General features: G+C 47.9%; 2 protein-coding genes across 13 annotated transcripts in view; one reads left to right on the top strand and one right to left on the bottom strand.

The window, feature by feature from the left end:
* Positions 1–12612: 12612 nt before the first annotated feature.
* Positions 12613–18842, bottom strand: Hnrnpdl (heterogeneous nuclear ribonucleoprotein D-like). 11 transcript variants are annotated; one of them, NR_174877.1, is made up of 9 exons: positions 17714–18842; positions 16830–16998; positions 16580–16741; positions 16100–16231; positions 15880–15994; positions 15481–15648; positions 15145–15236; positions 14676–14780; positions 12613–14027 (listed from the first exon to the last, which is right to left on the bottom strand). NR_174877.1 is itself a non-coding variant. In NM_001401450.1 (8 exons), exons 1-7 carry the CDS (start codon positions 18154–18156, stop codon positions 15166–15168), a joined length of 1260 nt encoding a protein of 419 aa, NP_001388379.1. In that variant the 5' UTR covers positions 18157–18842; the 3' UTR covers positions 12613–14780; positions 15145–15165. The 11 variants fall into 11 exon arrangements, 7 of the variants coding, with proteins under 7 accessions (NP_001388379.1, NP_001388378.1, NP_001388377.1 ...); XR_010057363.1 differs by having other exon boundaries at positions 12618–14027; positions 17569–17919; NM_001401450.1 differs by having other exon boundaries at positions 12613–14780.
* Positions 18507–19944, top strand: part of Enoph1 (enolase-phosphatase 1) — a 26426-nt gene continuing 24988 nt past the window's right edge. Inside the window, exon 1 of one of the 2 annotated variants that reach the window (XM_017599169.3) lies at positions 18507–19248. In XM_017599169.3, the coding sequence (XP_017454658.1) occupies positions 18507–19248 (742 nt within the window). Of the gene's footprint in view, positions 19278–19944 lie in introns of both variants that reach the window. The other variant, NM_001009391.1, reaches the window with a different exon arrangement.

Below are 19944 nucleotides of genomic sequence, written 5' to 3'. Positions count from 1 at the left end.
GTATGCCGTGTGCACATGGAGACCCGAGTTTGACTCTCAGGATCCGTGTGAGAAGCTGGACATAATGAAGTGGGCCCATAATATCCCAGCACTGGTGAAGGGGAGACGGGTGGATGCTTCAGGCTCACTGGCCAGTCAGCCTTGTCAGCAGGCACCAGGCCAGCGAGAGACCCTGCCTTCCTTAAAGAACAAGATAGATGGGGTGGAGAGATGGCTCAGTGGTTAAGAGCACTGACTGCTCTTCCAGAGGTCCTGAGTTCAAATTCCAGCAACCACATGGTGGCTCACAACCATCTGTAATGGGTTCTGATGCCCTCTTCTGGTGTGTCTGAAGACAGCTACAATGTACTTAAATATAATAAATAAACCTTTTTAAGAAAGGAAGAACCATAGCAAAAGCTGTCCTTTGGTCTCCACACACACGTACACACATGTGTATATGTACACACACACACACACACACACACACACACACACACACACACACCTTCAACCCAAGTCTCCAGTACGGCACTTCTTCCATCTAGGCCTCCTGAAGTTTTTATCACCTCTGAGATAATGCCACCAACTGAGGACAGATCAGTCTGTGGGGACAGTTGATACCGAAAGTGTCACAATGCCTTTGACACTGTTTACAGCTCTGCCTGGGCTCTTTTTACTTGTGTAGCGTGTGGCTTTGCCAGGAGAGATGGGACACAAATGCCTATTCTAGAGATCTGAACTTGTGGGCTGTGATCCCTTTGGGGGGCTACACATAAGATACCCTGCGTATCAGATATTTAGGTTATGACTCACAACAGTAGCAAAATTACAGTTGAGGAGTAGCGACACAACTTGTGCACAAGTTTGTTTACTTCCTGAGTCAAGGTCCCAGGAGGGAATGTTTCAGCCGGAAAGAAATGGATACACAGTCTCTCTAGCTCAAAGAAAGATCCGGCGAGCCCTTAGTGCTCTCTGGTATTTTCTGGACCCGTATCAGGCTCCCCATACCAGTGTGACCTTCTAAGGTTCCAGGCCTCTATTAAAGCTTCTAAAAGCCCTCACCAGTTCATTTAGTCTTTATTTTTGACAGCCTATAATTAATTAAACTTTATAAAATAATTTTATAGTTGGGAAGTTATCACAACATGAGGAGCTGTCTTTAAAGGATTGTAGCATTAGGAAGGGTGAGAGCCACCGGTCTATTCACTCTAAACAGGATTTTGCCCCCCTTTTCTCCTTTTGAGACAAGATTTCTCTATGTGGACCTGACTGATCTGGAACTCTTGGTGTAGTCCGTGCTGGCCCCTAACTCACAGAGGCCCACCAGCCTCTATCTCCCAATGCTGAGATGGGCATCCTTTGCTCTGCCTGGGCACCCTACATAGGTAACCAGGAATCGGTCAAAATCCAACTAGGTGAACTAGCGAGGTCTTGGGCTTATTTACAGCGTGTGGGTGAGGGGTTACTTATGGGAACAGGAACGAGCCAGGAGCAGCTGAGTCACTGGAACACCTACCCTACAGTGAGTATTTATCACCAGTGGGAACAGCGGGGCTCTGGGCAAGACCTGCAGGCAGCTCAGCCGGTTGGAGAGGTTCTAGTTCACCTGGCCAAAATCTCCAAACGCCAGCACTGGCTTAGTGTACAGCCCTGGAGGAGGGCCTCGTGCACAAGTTTGTTTACTTCCTGAGTCAAGGTCCCAGGAGGGAATGTTTCAGCCGGAAAGAAATGGATACATAGTCTCTCTAGCTCAAAGAAAGACCCGGCGAGCCCTTAGTGCTCTCTGGTATTTTCTGGACTCGTATAAGACTCCCCATACCCGTGTGACCTTCTAGGGTTCCAGGCCTCTATTAAAGCCTCTAAAAGCCCTCACCAGTTCATTTAGTCTTTATTTTTGACAGCCTATAATTAATTCAACTTTATAAAATAATTATAATTTTTAACATTTTTACTGCCTCTCTCTCTCTCTCCTGCACCCCGTGTGTGTGTGTGTGTGTGTGTGTGTGTGTGTGTGTGTGAGAGAGAGAGAGAGAGAGAGAGAGAGAGAGAGAGAGAGAGAGAGAACCTCAGGGCTTGTACTTGTAAAGAGCAAACTGAGTCGGGTGAAATGAAGACCAAGAGAAGGGGTGCTGAGGAGACTTCCGGGGGCTCCTAGGTGCCTGCCTGCTTTGCACGCCTCTGTACTGAGATGCTGGCGAGTCTCCAGGCTTCTGTAAAGCTCAGGAAGGGAGACCCGAACAGTCTAAGGTAAAAGTGTCGCAAGGCTCATGTTTCCCGCTGAAATAAAATCAAATTTTGAAAAAGGCAAATGTTTTTCACACTGTAAGGCCATACTTGTCGGGCTTCTGAAAACTCCTGGTTTGGGGGTTTTCTGTCCTTGTCCTCCCCGATTGTGTGGAGTCAACTTTTGGATCCATATTCCTGCTCTCATAAAAATACTTTTAAAAAAAAGATTTATTTTGATTTTTTAATTGCTGTATGAGTCCAGGACTCTGGTCCTGGAATCGTTAGAGCTGGAGTTAGGATGCGCATTCCCTAACGAGGGTGTGGGAACCGCACGTGGGTCCTCGTGTGCCCTTAACCACAAAACAGTCGGTCCAGCCCCAGAAATGCTTTTAACGTATGTGTTTATTACATTTCCACCCTTCATCCCCCCCGTTATTTATCTATTGGCATTAAGAATGAATTTCACAAGGTGGCCACGAATGCGACTGGGTCTGAAAGCATCGAGTACCCCTGTCATAGTGACTAGGCAGGGCCAGGACTCGGCTGGATTAGAAGGAAGCATTCTTAGCAGTGTTCGGTCCCCAGCACAGCACAAACTGGGTGGGGCGGCACAGATCTGTAAGCCCAACCCTTAGAAGGTGGAGGCAGAAGGAGTTCAGAGCCACCCTTGGTTACACTGAGGTTTGAGGAGCAGCCGCAGACAAATTGTTGAGGGGCAGGTGCTTTTAGACTTCACAGGCAACCATGATCCCTGGCTCTCTGGGTTTGGAGGAGGCCTATGGGCACTGCCGACCTTCTTGCTGCTGTGCTCTGGGCACTGCAGGCTTTCACAGCTGCAGGACTGCCACCTGAGAAGGCCAGGGCCAGGGCCAGGACCAGGAGGCCTGAGCCAACTTAGCACACGAAGGGCTTTGCTCCCGACGCCCTCAAATCACTCCATCCTAGACAGGACTCTCCGTTTCCATTAAAGAGCAAGCTTATTTCAAGAGGAGAGGGACAGGGAGGAAGGAGGAAGGGAGGCAGAGGGAGGGAGAGAGGGGAGGGGAGTCAGAGGGAGGAGAGGGGGAGAGGGAGAGGGAGAGGAAAGCATGGACTATTTTGGTATTCCACACTTCCAAAACAGGTTAGGAAACCATATCCGGTCACTCTTATGCAGAAACTATACTGGCTCCACATAGATGCCAGTTGTGATGGTTTGTATATGCTCGGTTCAGGGAGTGGCACTATTAGAATGTGTGGCACTATTGGAGTAGGGTTGTCACTGTGGGTGTGGGCTATAAGACCCTCATCCTAGTTTCCTGGAAGTCAGTCTTCTGCTAACAGCCTTCGGATGAAGATGTAGACCTCTCAGCTCCTCCTGCACCAGGCCTGCCTGGATGCTGCCATGTTCTCCCCTTAATGATAATGGGCTGACCCTCCGAACCTGTAAGCCAGCCCCAATTACATGTTGTCCTTATAAGAGTTGTGTCTGGGGGGCTGGGGAGATGGCTCAGCGGTTAAGAGCACTGACTGTTCTTCCAGAGGTCCTGAGTTCAATTCCCAGCAACCACATGGTGGCTCACAACCATCTGTAATGGAATCTGATGCCCTCTTCTGGTATGTCTGAAGAGAGTGACAGTGTACTTATATACATGAAATAAATCTAAAAAAAAAAAAAAAAAAAAAAGAGTTGTGTCTGTTCACAGCAGTAAAACCCTAGGACAGAAATGGGTACCAGCATAATGGGGTATGCCTGGGACAACCTGACCGTGTTTTGGGGAGGACTGTGGAAGGACTTTGGAACTTTGGGCTAGAAGAGCCATTGGGATGTTAAGAGCTGTGTGGGATGTTGTGTAGGAGCTCGGAAGATAATGTTGAGAACAGTGCAGAAGATGGAGGCCTGGCTTGTGAAATTTCAGAGGGAAGATTAAAGAGTCTTTCTTCTCAGGGCCGTTGCTGTTTTGACTGTGAAGATTCTGTGGTTTTGGTTGGCTGGGGCTGGAGGACCAGCTGTGATGAACAAGATGCCAGAACTACTGAAGGGAAACCTTTGCGTTCCTGGGATGACTGATGCTGCTCAGCTGGAGCGAAGTAACTAACACTGAGAAAGAAGAGATCAGCATCGCTGAGGTGAAATCCTCTGGGAAGTGTTTCCTGAGAGCACAGAGAAGCTGTGTTCCAGAGGCAGCCACGGTTGTACCTTGTGTTGGGAGCCAGACTCGGTTATGTTGAGAGACACCAGGTGGCACTGGTTTTGAAACATGAAGGGCATAGCTGCAGATGCTTGGCACTGTGAGAGGTCGGGAGTGGCCATTGGTGAAGGTGCAGCCTCAGTGGCAGTTGAAGGCCCAGGCCTGAAGGGGTCATGCAGAGACGTGGAGGCTTAGCACCATGAAGAGAGCCTGTGAGAGGCTGTTTGTGAAAGTGCAGTCCGGTTGCAGCGGAAGACAGCAGAGTTTTGGAGATGCCAGTGCCATGAGATGACCACCAAGAATATCAGCAACAGCACTGGAGAACAGGCAGCTGCAGCCTAGAAGACAAGGTGTGGGCCACAAAGGGCAGAGCTGGAGAAGTGACCCAAGCCCTTAGAGAAGCCCAGAAGATCAGGAGTGGATCCTAGACATTGGGTGGTTAGAGTTTGACTTTGCTTTTCATATGGTTGCCTTGATATTTTTCCCTCTTGACGTAAGAAAGTATTTTAGTGGAGCCAACAGTTAAGAGACTTTGAATTTTAAAAGAGATCTGGATATTTTAAAGGGATTGAAACTTTAAGATGTAATAATTTGTAAAGATGGTGGGACTTTTACAGTTATTTTAGTTCTTGGGGATGAATAAAAAAGAAAGAAAGAGTTGAGGCTTAATAGTGATGTGTTTGTGTGTCAAATTGACAAGGGGCCAGTTGTACTGTCTGGTTTTGTGTGTCAACTTCCCACCAGCTGGAGTTACCACAGAGAAAGGAGCCTCCCTTGAGGAAATGCCTCCATGAGACCCAGCTGTAAGGCATTTTCTCAGCTAGTGATCAAGGTGGGAGGACCCAGCTCATTGTGGTGGTGCCATCCCTGGGCTGGTAGTCCTGGGTTCTATAAGAAAGCAAGCTGAGCAAGCCAGGGGAAGCAAGCCAGTAAGCAGCACCCCTCCATGGCCTCTGCATCAGCTTCTACTCCCTGACCTGCTTGAGTTCCAGTCCTGACTTCCTTTGGTGATGAACAGCAATGTGGAATTGTAAGCTGAATAAACCCTTTCCTCCCCAATTTGCTTCTTGGTCATGATGTTTGTGCAGGAATAGAAGCCCTGACTAAGACTGCAGTCCACTGTGGCTGCTGTTTTGGTACGCAAAGGTAACATTGTGTCAGCATTGACACCATCAAGGCTAAATACTGGGCGTCCTTATTAAAGCCCCTGAGCTCTCTGAACAGTGGCAGTCACCATACCAGCTACCTGTCCCAGCACTGATTCCACAGCACTCCTCTTTCTTTCTCTCACAGCTGCTCGCTCAAGGTCTGGTCTGAGAGATTTTTGATAGAGCTGGAATCACACATCTGCCTTTTGATGTAAAGAAGTCTGGGAAGAAGAGTCTTCCCTCTCCATATAGTCTGATGCACTGTTTCTCAGTCAGACTGCAAAATGTAAACTCTCCTTTCCCAGAACACATACGTGATGCACACACACTATCACAACGAAGGGCTGGAGAGGCCAGTGGGTGAAGAGACACTTGCAGCAGAAGCCTCAGCCTCTACAGGTCCCCTGCCCTCCAGGTCGAACACCGAGGCCCAAGTTTCCGGTATAGGAATTCTTTCAGAAAACACGTTCAGACTGGATTCAAGTGCAGCAACCCTCGCTATGCACCAGATGTTTTATGTGGTAACACTGACTGTCAGCCATACTGGATTTCTTTTTCCTTTTTTTTTTTTTTTTTTTTTTCGGAGCTGGGGACCGAACCCAGGGCCTTGCGCTTGCTAGGCAAACGCTCTACCACTGAGCTAAATCCCCAACCCCAATACTGGATTTCAAATGACCATGGAAACACATTTGTGAGTGTGTTGTAAGGCTGTTTCTAGAAAGGCTTAGCTTCCAGAGTGAAGGCTACCTAAAATGTAGGAGGCTCCTGCATGGCCTGGAATCCTGGGCTAAGGAGGAGAAAGGAAACTGAGAGACTGTCCCTCTGCTGTGACTTCCGTGCCACGTGTCTTCTTTTTCCTTTCCTTTCTTTGTTCCTTTGTTTCTTTCTTTGTTTCTTTCTTCCTTTCCTTCCTTTTTTTTTCTTTTTGTTAGTGGTGCATACTTTTTTCCCAGCACTCCGAAGGCAGAGAGGCAGGAGGATCTCTGTGAATTTGAGACCAGCCTTGTCTACACAGAGAGTATCAGGACAACCAGAGCTACATAGACCCTATCTCAAAATAAAAAAAAAAAAATGCGCATGAGTATGTATCTGCATCTGTCTGTGCACATGTGTTTGTAGTGCTCACAGAGGCCAGGAGACGGCGTTAGATCCTCTGCAACCGGAACGACGCTTGCGAGCCACCATTGTGGGTTCTGGGAACCAAACTCAGATACTCCAGAGCAGTGGCCAGTGCTCTTAACACTGCTCATTTCCTTCTTTAAGGAAACCAATTCTTGCTTTCACAGGTGCTTTGGCACAGCACCGAGAACAGTGAAACACACAGAATGGAATAACCTGGAACAAAACTGACCACGTGGCCCGTGGGCCTTCGGAACGCAGTCCTTTACAGAAGGAATGTCCAAGCATTTAGAACTTTGGACAAGAAAAGCTCTAGAACTTAACCGGTCATTCTACTGGGAGTTGGGGAGACAAGAATGCCAAGGGAAAAGCCGCGGAGGATGGTTTCCGATCGGAACAAGGACTCCGTATCCAGAGCGAGAGGCCATGTTCTACCATGTCTGAGTCTTCTGCCTTCTGCACGCACATCCTGGGAACTGACTTCTTTGGCAGAGGAAACGCTGAGGCTTTGGTTCGCTACTTCCTTTTTTTTTGCCTAACAGGAGTGCGCCCGTGTAGAGTAAGTCCCAATATCCCATTAGATCTCTGGTGCTTTCAGATTTTTGTTTTTAATATCTCATTCTGTTTACAAAAAGGGTTCTAGAAGCAGAATCATGTATATCCTCTTGAAAATTTGAAATATCTAATGATAAGACATGTATGTGTGCACACCTATGTATATACTCTTCATATATTGAACAATTCTAATGTATTTGAATGTGAATATGTATATTCTAAACAAAACTAGGAGTGAATTCTGGGCTGCTTCTGAGGACTTTTGAGGAAAGGTCAACTTGTGGCAATAGACAGTTAAACTGTCAGTGTACATGGCTCTCATTATAGAGAGCCTGTGTATCCCACACTGGCCTCACACTCTATATAACTCAGGTGGACCTGGAGCTTCTGGTCTCCTACTTCACCTTCCCGGAGTACTGAATGACAGCTATGCACCACCACACTATTTATGGGATTTCGGGAATTGAACCAGGGCTTCATCTATGCCAGGCAATCCCCTTACCAACGTCTCAAGTTCAGACCCTTGTTCTTATTAAGTTACATGACCAGCTCGCAGACTTTCCAGAAATCCTCAGTAAGGACTATATTTTCTGGTTATGTCTATTTGGTTGCCGTCAACAGCTTTCTCTTTGTTTACCTTGAGGCAAAGGATGATTTTATCAAGGGAATATTTATGTCTTAGAGAAGAAGAAGAGATTTAGGTAATTTTAAAGAAGTACCCTGGAGTCTGCAGACCCCTACCAATCAGTGAGGTTCTGAGGGCCAGGCTTAGGTCTTCAGCACCAGTGTAAAAGCTGGAGCAGAAATTAACTCCTGGTTTTCACAAACACACACATAACACGCCCTCAAAACTAGTAACATAAACATTTAAAAACTCTAGCCTGCTAATCCCATGTTGGCTGAGTGCCATTTGAAAAATCTACACGCGATCTTAGCCAGAAGGATGAGTAGTGATATTGCTGGAAAAATCTGTCATGAAATCCTTTTTGGGGCTGCAGAGATGGCTCAGTGGTTAAGAGCACTGACTGCTCTTCCAGAGGTCCCGAGTTCAATTCCCAACAACCACATGGTGGCTCACAACCATCTGTAATGGGATCTGATGTCCTCTTCTGGTGTGTCTGAAGACAGCGACAGTGTACTCCTATATATACAACAAATAATTCTAAAAAAAAAGAGAAAGCAATCCTTTTCGGAGGCCCAGCATATTAAAACAATAATCCTGACTGGGCGGTGGTAGGACAGGACTTTAGTGCCAGCACTCAGGAGGCAGAGGCCAGCCTGGTCTGCAGAGTGACTTCCAGGACAGCCAGACACAGAGAAAAACCAAGTCAAAAACAAAACAACAAAAACCAAACCAAAATAAACAAAAAACCCCCAATAGTCCCATCTCTAGCAGAGAATTGGAAGTGGAATGAATCATTTGAATTTTAAGTTTTATTTTTATTTATATTGAGACAGGGCCTATGTAGCTGGGCATGGCCTGGTACTCCATATATAGCTCAGGTTGGCCTTGCATTCATAGAGATCCACCCACCGATGCCTCCTGAGTGCTGGAATTACAGTTGTGCGCCACCAAGCTGAGCTAACTTTTATGTGTGTGAGAGTGGAAGGCTTGTGAGTGTGACTGCTGTGCCTGGGAAAGACAGAAGTCTCAGACTCCCGGGAAATGGAGAAACCCACAGCCGTGAGCAGCTGTAACTACACTTGGCTTCTCTCCAAATACACTACATGTTCTCAAAACCTGGAGATTTATTTTTACTTTGTGTCTGTGGGTGATTTGGCTGCACGCACGTCTATGCAACAGGTGCATGCAGTGTCTTCAGAGGTCAGATAGAGCACTGAATCCTCTGGATCTAGAGTCTCAGGTGATTGTGAGTTACTGCATGGATACTGGGATTCGAACTCTGGTCCTCTGGAAGAGCCGCCAGTGCTCTTAACCATGGACGGAACAATCTGAATCATTTGAATTTATCAGTCTTGAATAAGAGGGGGAAAAAAAAACCCATTTGCTGATGCGGGTGCCCTGAAACACCAGGCAAATAGCAATTAAATAACTTTAACAAAATTTTTAAAATTAATTAAGCAAGGAAAGAACTGTGCCAGAAGGATCACACTTTTGATGGACTCTAAGACTTTAGTGTGAATACATTTATAACTACTGAAAAGAAATGTACATTAGACAAAATTTGAGGGGGGGGGGCTGTATTTCCAAAGCCACCTAATTAAAACTGCATAAATATACACAACATCTAGTGTTTTAAAGTTCTTCCTCCTCCAGAGCGCCAGTGATGCTTTCCTGAGCATCCCCTTTCTCTGTCCTAAGAATGAAATTTCTTGGGCTCATTTTCAGTATTTTAGTGTGGCAGAAATCATAGAAATATCTGCAGTGTGATGAAAACATTATTTATTTGGCATGATGCCCACGGCCTCACAGTTATGTCAGCCCCATTAAAGTGACACGCACATGTGCACACACACACATACTATTTTTAAAAAGTCAGCCAAGTGTCTTGAATAGCTGTAAATCAGCATTAAGGAGAGCCTGAGGCAGGAGGGACTCAAACTCATCACAAGCTACATGGGGAAATTGGACTCAACAAATTCCAATGTACGGGAAAAGTGTTCTGGTGATGAAAAATTTGGAAACCACTCAAACTTCCTTCACTAAGTTTATTAAAAAAAAACCCCAACCAACCAACCACCAACCAACCAACCAACAAACCAACCACCAACCAACCAACCAACCAACCAACCACCAACCAACCAACCAACCACCAACCAACCAACCACCAACCAACCAACCAACCAACCACCAACCAACCAACCACCAACCAACCACCAACCAACCAACCAACCAACCACCAACCAACCAACCAACCAACCACCAACCAACCACCAACCAACCACCAACCAACCAACCAACCACCAACCAACCAACCACCAACCAACCAACCAACAACCAACCAACCAACCACCAACCAACCAACCAACCACCAACCAACCACCAACCAACCAACCACCAACCAACCAACCAACCAACCACCAACCAACCACCAACCAACCAACCAACCACCAACCAACCAACCACCAACCAACCAACCAACCAACCACCAACCAACCAACCAACCAACCACCAACCAACCAACCAACCAACCACCAACCAACCACCAACCAACCAACCAACCAACCACCAACCAACCAACCACCAACCAACCACCAACCAACCAACCAACCACCAACCAACCAACCAACCACCAACCAACCAACCAACCACCAACCAACCAACCAACCAACCACCAACCAACCACCAACCAACCAACCACCAACCAACCAACCAACACAACATAAAACCACCACCACCGAAACCATAACCTTTAGTAAGCAGTCAAGAGGCTGAACCAGGGACTGGAAGTTCAAGGTTAGTTTGGGTTTGACCCTGATGTCTCAAAAATTTGGGGTTATGGAGATAACTGAGGAGGCTAAGGGCACGTGTTACTGCAGAGGACCTGGGTTCAGTTCCCTGGTCCCACAGGGAGGCTTACAACTGCTTGTAACTTTAATCCCAGGGGCTCTCTGACACCCTCTTTTGGCCACCATGAGCACCAAACACAAGTAGTGCACAGATACACATCCAGGCAAAACAAACATTTAAAGTTTTTTTTTTTTTTTTTTTTTGGTATGAATCTGCACACACAACCTATGTATCTCATAGTCCAAGGACAGTCACAGTCAGTAGCCAAGGCTAGACCCTCATCCTGGATATTCTACCAGAGATAAAGATCCACTGTAACCATTCAAGGGATCCTAGTCAGGAGTGTTAACACTGACCAGTCTCAATACCCAATAGTTCTCAAGCAGCAAATACTTCATCCGGAGACCTAGGCCACACATATTTGTGAAGATTCCAAAAAACGTAACTAGGTAGTGCTTATGAACCAGTAACTGCCCTGACTTGAAAATCATGGCGTGAACTTTGACAAGGACTGTTGGCAGGGCTACCATTATTCCCTCAATAAATCATGTTCACTAGCACAAACACCTGCTCTCCTGAGTGTGTGCACTTGTATGTTGCCCCCAAGAAGGCCAGAGTCATTGGAACTTCTGGAGTAGTTACAGGCTGAACTTGGGTCCTGTGCAAGAGCACTTGCTCTTAACCACTGAGCCATTTCCCAGGTCCTCAATTTCTAGGTGTTTATTGGTTGGTCTTGAGAAACCAAACTCCTTCATACATTTTATCTGAAGTGGCATACTGAATGTGCTTTGCAGAGCTGTCATACCACTTGACAGCCAGCCCTTTTCAACCACTCTAAATGAGTCCTAATGGAAAGCCAGACTGAATTCTCATTTCTGTAGCACAAGTCTTCTTGTTCAGCATTCCTCTAAATCCCAGACCACACTTTAGTTCTCAGTGAGAAGACATGGTGTATCCTTTTTATAAAACCAAATACTAAAATCCTATTTTTGAAGATAAAAAATCCAACCAATTCGAGGTGGTCCGATTTTTATAGGATCTTCAGATGGTTGCAAAAGGCCAAGAGAGGTTGCATTGTTCTCAGTCAAGGTTGTAGGTGACAGCCAGGAGGCCAAGGTCCAAGATGGATTTTCAGAATAACCCTTGTTAATACTGCTTGACACTGGTGAATCCATATGGTTATGTACACGCAGCTATCTTGTGTTGTCACCTGAGTGGTGACTGTGCACTTGTGTTGTGGGGTGAAACTGTTGTCAGTTATCTCCTTGATTGCTCTCTCGCATGCATGGAGCACAACAGGTGTGGAGTCAGCTCTTCTATCTTCCCGAGGTTCAGTTCAGGGATGGGTGGCTTCTTTGGCAGCCATCTTACCAGCCTGTCCATCTCTGCTTATTCAGACCAGATCTCTCAACTGAACTTCAGTCTATCAATACAGCTAGGATGGGGAGGTAGTGAATGAATTCCTGATTCCACCTGCCCAACCCAGCTTGTCTTGGAATGTGAAATTATCGATACAGCTCTTGAGGTATCCTTTTAAACTGAATGTCCATTGGTTCATGATGAAAACAAGTCCTGGTTATGACTTGAAATGTGCTGTATCTGTATTCTTAAAGGTTCCCTGTCAGCAATCAACAAAACACGCCAGAGGTTCTGGTAACTCATGTCAGTAGCCCAACAATGCCATGAGCCTCATCTTCTAAAAGTAACCAAGATATTGTCAAAATAAACCAGTCTGCTCTGAACCGTTTAGAAACCAACGCTGACACAAACATCAAAGCAATGGCCAAACTACTCAACCTTGGCAAATTCATGCTTCTGTGGGCTCAACACTAAAGAAATCGCCAAAGTTCAAGGAGCCTCAACGACCAAGTGGACTCTCACCTTCAATTCTCAGATGATGTTCGTATTTTCTTAAAAGTCGTACATATCAACACTTAACTTAGGTTTTATTTTAAAAAGACTTTATTCATTTTGATCAGGGGAAATGACAATCTCAATGTCAACTTGTCACCTAATTGTAAGCTTGAACTCACAGGTATCTTTCTCTGGATACTGTACCTACTAACAATGTGAAATGATCTCCCTTCTACTTTCTGGCTGCAAGTTGAAACAAACAGTTCTTTTTTAATGGCCAACACTGGTACCAGGCCAGAGGAAAATCAGGCCAAGGCATGGTAACTTGACAGCCTTGCTAGCAAGTACAAATATCATGGAACAAAGTCGTAGGCATTTAAAAAAAGGTATCAGTATAAAAAGCTTACACTGGTCTAAGACCAGGCACTCTAAACATACCCCCCAAACCCAGAAGCTTTTGTGGAACCGTGGAGACCTCTAAGCCCAACATTTCCCGAAAAAACCCAAAGCCTGTATTACTGTTAAATCCTTAAAGTTTTAAATGCACCACAAGATACACACCATGTAACTTTCCACAACTCGCCCCCCCCACCCCGCCTCAATATCAAACTGTTCTGTTTAGCTCAGGTACTGTGGTGGGACAAACTCACCCCACTGCACCCACTTAGTGGCTAATCCCAGATGAAACTGATGATCTGGGCACCAGTTGGACAGCGTTCTTCCTCTGCATTTACCTCTGATCTAACAGACAAACCACCAGCTCTTTAAAGTCATCTGTGAATTACACATGGTTTGTCAGATAGGCATAGAGCAAAGGTAGTCAACTGACAAGCTTTGTGGTAGCCAACAGGTTCATTTCAACAGTGAGGGACAGAAACAAGGGCATCATTTGTGCTCCGGCAAAGAATACTTGCCAGTGAGGTACAGCCTAGCCCAGCAAGGTGCTTCCCTTAGAACCATAATCCAAAAGCACACCACGTGTCACCAATCAAAACAGACTAGTGTCAGTCTCCAGATACCCAGGGGGAAACATTATTCCAAAGGTGTGGAAGGAATCAACAGAGAAAAAGCATTAGACTTTAAGTACAGAATAACACCCACAGAAACCAGAGACAAGGAGATACCATGAGCAGTCTCTTCTGTGGACCAATACCCCCTACAAAACAAGCTGCGCCTTAAGTTATTGCTTCTTTATAAAATTACATTTCCACAGAACTATGCAGTACCTGACGCAGAAAAACAATCACATAAGGAAGCATTTATTTGAGGTTGAACATGAAGTCACACAAATAAAAATTTGTATAAACACAAATCCACATTGAGTCATAACACAGGGAAGGAACAAAGGACAGATTAACAAAGGAACTAATTGGCAGCTATGTACAGTGGGACACAATTGTGTCATGTACACTACAAAGTCTTTACAAAATAATCATCTTAGGTCAACAGAAGATCAAGCAACCTTCAATGTCGTCCTGTAAGATGGTTTCTTTACACCTCCTAAAACAAAAACAAAACACCCATTAGATGTGTGCGGTCCCCACAAGCTTGTAAAAGGTCCACTTTCATGAACTGCTTTAAGTCCTCACTTCAATTAAAGATCACATGCATAGTGACCAGCAAAGCACAGTTTGGGGATTGAAACTCGCTGGAGTTCCAACGACACTGAACGGATTCAACTTAGAACATGGGAATGCAATCTTCCCTGTTATGAGTCTAACAGGTGAGGGCCAACCAGAAGCATCAGGTGAGCCAACTGGAGTGCTACCAATGAATTCCCGGCAGCTGCCATAGTTAGGACACATAGTGAGAGCCAATTGCTTTGTGCATATGATCTTTAACTTACATCCCAGATTTAAAAGTTCTTGTTTTGGTTTGTAGATTTCACTATTAGCTATAAAAAGAAAAAGCAAGCATTAAATCTTAAAGAATGAACACTTAAAATGAGGCTCCACAATTGAAATACAACACTAAACAGAAGACCAAAATGATTAAGCTGTAAAAAGGCATTTATGTACTTTAACTCCTGTAAAAAACCATTTAAGTTAAGTTTAGACACTTAGTCTCCAAAAAGATTAAAAAAGCAGCCAAAGTCTGGTTTTCCACTTTAATCTTTACGCTGGTACATGAAGTTGGAAGAGACCATACCACAGGACAGCGTTTTCTGGTGTATGCCTTGCGCTCTGCCCGCAACGTGCGACCCCCAGAGATAGACGTGGTCAGGGTGACACACGGCCTGCAATGAAGTTCCCGCTGGCGGGTACAAACAAGGTATAATGTCAGAGTTAGAAGACAACATTCTGGTTTTCCTTAAGTTGTACCCATTTCAGTACTTTACCTGTTAATAGTTCTAAAAAAGTTTAATTATTCCTCTACACCTCCTGGTACACAAAGCAAACAGAAAAACTCTTAAGTTTTTCTGTAATTCTAAAAAAGGTGAGGTAAAACCTTAAAGTTAAAGATCTATAGACACTTTAGGCAAAACAGGCTTATAAAGCGATTACACATTAACAATTTAGCAAGGACTACGCAACATAGTTTACTCATATCGTTCATTTGTCTATTCATCTTTAAGTTAAATTAGCCATTGCCAATGTTTTCCTGTAGCCTCACACACCTGCTCTCCCAGCGTCCTCCTTTAGTAGGGCTGGTAATTGTTCTGGTGATTGCCACCCCCTCGGGATGCCTTGCCATAAGTGCTCTGCTGACCTATGGGAGAGGAGACGAGTTTTACTAACCAAGTTTCCTAAAAAATTGTTTTCCTAAACACAGAAAAAAATCTTCCCGTAAGAACCCCTGCATGCCGCACAAACATGAAAACACAATAGTCGGTACAGGCAATAGCTGCGGACATGTCAACAGGAAAATGCGCGCGCGCACGCGCGCACACACACACACACACACACAGGACGACAGAGTGGGAAGCACTTAACGGGTAGGCAGGTGCTCTTACCGCTGTAGTCTGTATATCCCTGTCCATATCCATAGCTCCCATAGTTATACCCCGTATAGTCATAGCCGCCATAGCCACTATAGCTCTCATCACCATAGGCACTATTATAATTTCCATATCCTTGATCATAATAGTTATTAAATCCTTGGTTCCAGTTTTGGCCCTGACCTGAAACAATGCACAAGGATGGTTAGGAACAACTTGGACTGTCCCAATCCCACCGCAAACTGACCCCCTCCTGTCCCCTACACTGTTTACTCCTATTCAACCCCCTCCCCCCGCAGGCCAGGCCACCAGGTGGGACTCTCCCAACTTCAGTCTGGGGTGTCCCTTATGGGTCAGCTACCCAGCTGCTCACTGCTTCAGTTTAAATCTCAGCAGGCCCAGAGCAAGGCTCACCTCTTCCGCGTCCCCTAGCACCACCTCTTCCACCAGCCGCAGCCCCTCTTCCACCTTTCTGTTGCTGCTGCTGCTGCCTGTACACCTCTTTGGGTTGTGCAACTTTGATTTCACACTAGAAATAAACAGAGATGTTGCCGATGTTCTAAGTTCTGAACATAGAACAAGTTATCCCTTCAAATAGATTCCACACACTTCTCAATGTAGTTAAGTGATTTACCTTCCCAGAGCCTATCTGATGGTATCTGCTTTCTAACAGTTTCTTTACTGGCTCTTCGTCTGTGTATGTGATAAAACAGAATCCTCTTCTCTCATTAGTCTTCGTATCCATGGGCAGCTCAATGTTTTCTATCTGAAATCAGGTGCAGTCCAAACAAACAAACCCACCAGTTAATGAAGACTTCAAAATGCCACGGGCTCTTTACACAGACCCCTCTGCCGACCACCACTTTCTAAGAAGTTGTGTTATGTCCTTTTATAGCATCTCATAGCCCAGCGGCCACCAACTGGTAAAACACTCTACCCCTGCTGGGGCTTTGGCTAAGATTAGATCGTGCTTTCCACTACAGCACAGACAGTAAGAGACAGTAGGTGAAGACACCCAGCAGTAATTCAGCCCCATCCTGTGAAATATTAACGAACCCTACACACGTGACCAAACATGAGTACAATCAGACACACGAGTACAAACACGGCCCACCTCTCCGAAGGCTCCAAAATATTCTTTAATTTGTTCTTCTGAAGTATCTGGACTCAATCCACCCACAAAAACCTTTTTAGGGGGTTCTTTCCCCTTTAAAGCTTTGGCCCTTTTGGGGTCTATCAATTTGCCATCCAGTTTGTGTTCCTTCAGTTCCAAAACCTGGAAGACAAGTTAGTGTGACAGGAACTTAAAAGCCTGGAGCAATTTGCAAGCAACACAATAGACACAAATCGAAACACAGCCCTACCTTATCCACACTAGCAGCATCTTTGAAAAGCACAAATCCAAATCCTCTTGATCTTCCAGTGACTGGATCTGTTTTAATTGTGCAGTCTACAACTTCCCCAAACCGAGACAAATATTCAGTCAGATCTTTCTTGCTTGTATCCCAGCTCAAGCCTCCAATAAACATTTTACTAGAAATAAAGTTATTCAAGAAAAACAGGCTTAACAGATTGAACAAATACAGACAGGGCAACTTACTCGCCAGGCTCAAGCAAACACTAACATTAGCGCACAAAAACCTTGGTATCACCTGCTCACACCAACTGACATGTTGCTTTCTACTGTGCAAACACACAACTTAAAACAGGCCATTAGACTGACTAGGTAGCTGTCCTGCTCTGGTTACTTTGGGTTGCAAAGCACAACTTCCACACCGAACTCCCCACAACTTTACGTAGACTTTCGTCCACAGCCTAAAAGCCAACTTGCTACCTAGAAAACTTTTAGTGTCAGTCGCCTACTGGTGCCCAAACCAAAACTTTCCCAAACCTCCCCAGCAAAAGTCGCCCGAGCGGCAACACACAATGAAGAGGCGGCGGCAGCTGCAGCCACTCAGCCAAGTGGCGCACAGAGCCCGGCCCCTCCCCCCCGGCCCCACGCGGCGCCTGCGCACTCGGGACACCGAAGGCGCCGCCCTCCTTCACCAACCCCCTCCTCCCTTCCCCCACCCACGGCGGGCCTCTCGAGTCACCCCATCTTACTTTCCGCTAGTGGGGAAGCTACTGGGGTCCAGCGGGCACGCGGAGAATCGACTCGGGGAAAGACTGGGGGCAGCGCGCGCGGCTCCAGAGGGACGAAGGGCGCGCGCGGGGCTCTGGGGGAGGGGAAGAGCGGAGCGTGCGGTACCCGTCATCCTGCTGGTTCTTGCTCGCGTTGATCTTGGATCCCTCTGCGAACTCCTCTATGTTGCTGTACTCATTCATGTCCTCCATGGTGGCGGAGCCGTCGGCAAGGGGGTGCTGGCGCGCAGTCCGGGTCCCGGGGGCAGCGGCGGCGGAGCGTTGTATGGAGCTAGATTTAAAATGGCGGCGGAAGAGATCCGGCCGCCGCCTGCGCCCTCCCTTTATAGCTGCCCCGCCCGCCAATCGGGAGGGCTGCTGGGCGGTGACGTGGCGCTGGGTCCGGCGCGCCCCCTGCCGGGAAGAGCTGGAAGCGAGCGAAGGGAGGAGAGGGGCGAGCTGCCGCGGAGCCCGCGGCCGCCAATGGGAAAGGCTGCGGGAGGCTAAAGTAGCGGGAGCCGAGGGGAACAATGGCGGCGGCACATGGGAGAGCCGGGGCGGGACCTCCATCGCGGGGCTCCGGGTGAGGAGCAAGGTCGCGCCAGAGGGCCGGGCTGAGATAACGGGAAAATCAGTGCAGCAGGACCGAAGGGCAGGGAATCCCGAGCGGCGCTGTCGCAGGGCCACAGTTCCTCTTGCCTTGAGAATCGTTTGCGTTCGGCGTCCAGTTCGACTCAGTCCCTTGCTGCGCCCTCAGTCTCCCAGTGCAGAGCTGCGGCGGCGGCTGCTCCAGCAAAGGGTGGCGTGCACCTAGCGCCGCTCGCCGAAGCTGCAGCGCTCCCGCCCGCCCGCCCTCCCGGCGCACGCGTGTTTTGTCCTCGCGCCGGCTGGAATCAGCGGAGCAGAAAAGCGGGTCCGCGATGACCGCCTCCGTTCTGGCGTGGGCGGCGTTGGCTCAGAGGGCCTCCGCTGCAGGATCTCCGCAGCCGGGTCCGTGCGTTCTCCCGGGCTGGCCGAGGCCGCGGCGGAGGGCGGGGCCTGCTCGGATGACTGAAGATGTGCCAAAGCGCACGCGGTGGGCGGGGAAGGGGTCAGGTGCCGGGGAAGGCAAGGGGCACTCACGTCCCGGGCGCGCCACTCAAGGGACTCCCGTCTGCACGCGCCCCGGGCCTCCTGCGCGGGCTCCACCAGGCTGCGGAGGGCCGGCGCCCGCGCTCGGGGTTCCGGGCTCCGGGCTCGGGTATTCGCTTCTTTGTTCCCGCCCACGCGAGGCCTACTTTGACGGATGGCGTTCGCGGCTTTCCGGCGGCCAATGGGCGCGCGCGCCTTGTTTTCCCCGCCCATCGAATCCGGGGGCCCCGCCCCTCCGACTGCCCACGTGGTCTGGGCCTGCGCCGCTCGCCTGCTCTCTGGGTGCAGTACCTAGGGCGGCTTCCTCTGCAATTGCGGGTCCGCGCTGCCGGGCCTGTCTCCGCGCCTCTGGTCGCTCGCTGTCGCCAGCTTCTAGATTGTTGCTGGGCCCTCGGGAGCTCAAAGGGTCCTGGGGCGCAGGCGGTGCTGCCCTCCTTACCAGCAAGGCGGAGCCCGTAGTAACATCCGGCAGGGAAATGGTCGTGGTTTCTGTGCCCGCCGAAGTCACCGTAATCCTGTTAGATATCGAAGGTACCACAACCCCGATTGCTTTCGTGAAGGTGAGGGGCGGAAGGGAGCGGGGAAGTTACTTGTGCCTAAGAGCACCTAAAAGATATTTTAAGTGTTGCAGATTTTGCCCGAGAGACTCAGGAGAGGTGGCGTGGCTTTCCGTTTCTGGAATGGGGAAGAGAGGCTGCGGCGGTTTGCGGGGGTGCTTTTTCTCGCGCCACCATATTCTCCCCCGTCCTTGCCTTCGGTTAGATGGAGGATAGGAAGACGTGGAGGTGGTCTCAGTCACGGCTTGGGGAGGGGCAGGACAGCTGGGAGGAGTTGGGGTGATTGGAGCGCCCATGACCTGGCAGGTAGGTGTGTCACCCGGTGGATGAGCGTCCACCATGTGCTTAAGGTTGCGGCCTGGTGAGGTAGTGGCCTTGATTTAGTGGGCCTTGAGGTTTAGGCCTTCCCAATGCAAAGACCAAAGTGGAAAAGAGTTTTCTTGTGGCTCTGGTATCTTCGGCAATAGCAATTGATTTTAGCACCATCTCTCTTGAGCTGGATTTGAGACTTGTATAGAACACACCTAAATTCCATTCGTTTTCCTTAGAAAGCCCTGAGATCTTGAAGTTTTTAAGTATCTGTCGGGTTAACACCGTTTCACAGGCGTAGGACTTTGCTTTCTTCCGCGTATTCAGTGTATGCACCCGTATTAACTGCAGATATCTAGGA

This window comes from Rattus norvegicus, chromosome 14, assembly GCF_036323735.1.
Source record: "Rattus norvegicus strain BN/NHsdMcwi chromosome 14, GRCr8, whole genome shotgun sequence".
NCBI classification, from domain to species: domain Eukaryota; kingdom Metazoa; phylum Chordata; class Mammalia; order Rodentia; family Muridae; genus Rattus; species Rattus norvegicus.
The sequence above is the reverse complement of the archived record's forward strand: the minus strand, read 5'-3'. Positions and strand labels throughout refer to the sequence as shown.

What these genes read in the sequence shown, in the direction of transcription:
- Hnrnpdl (XM_063273051.1), bottom strand. Translation starts at nt 18,156, where the DNA reads ATGGAGGTCCCGCCCCGGCTCTCCCATGTGCCGCCGCCATTGTTCCCC. An exon ending in AAGAACCAGCAGGATGACGG is followed by an intron (nt 16,999 to 17,713) that starts GTACCGCACGCT and finishes CTTTATTTCTAG; the next exon opens with TAAAATGTTTATTGGAGGCT. An exon ending in TGCTAGGGGACGCGGAAGAG is followed by an intron (nt 15,649 to 15,879) that starts GTGAGCCTTGCT and finishes GCATTGTTTCAG; the next exon opens with GTCAGGGCCAAAACTGGAAC.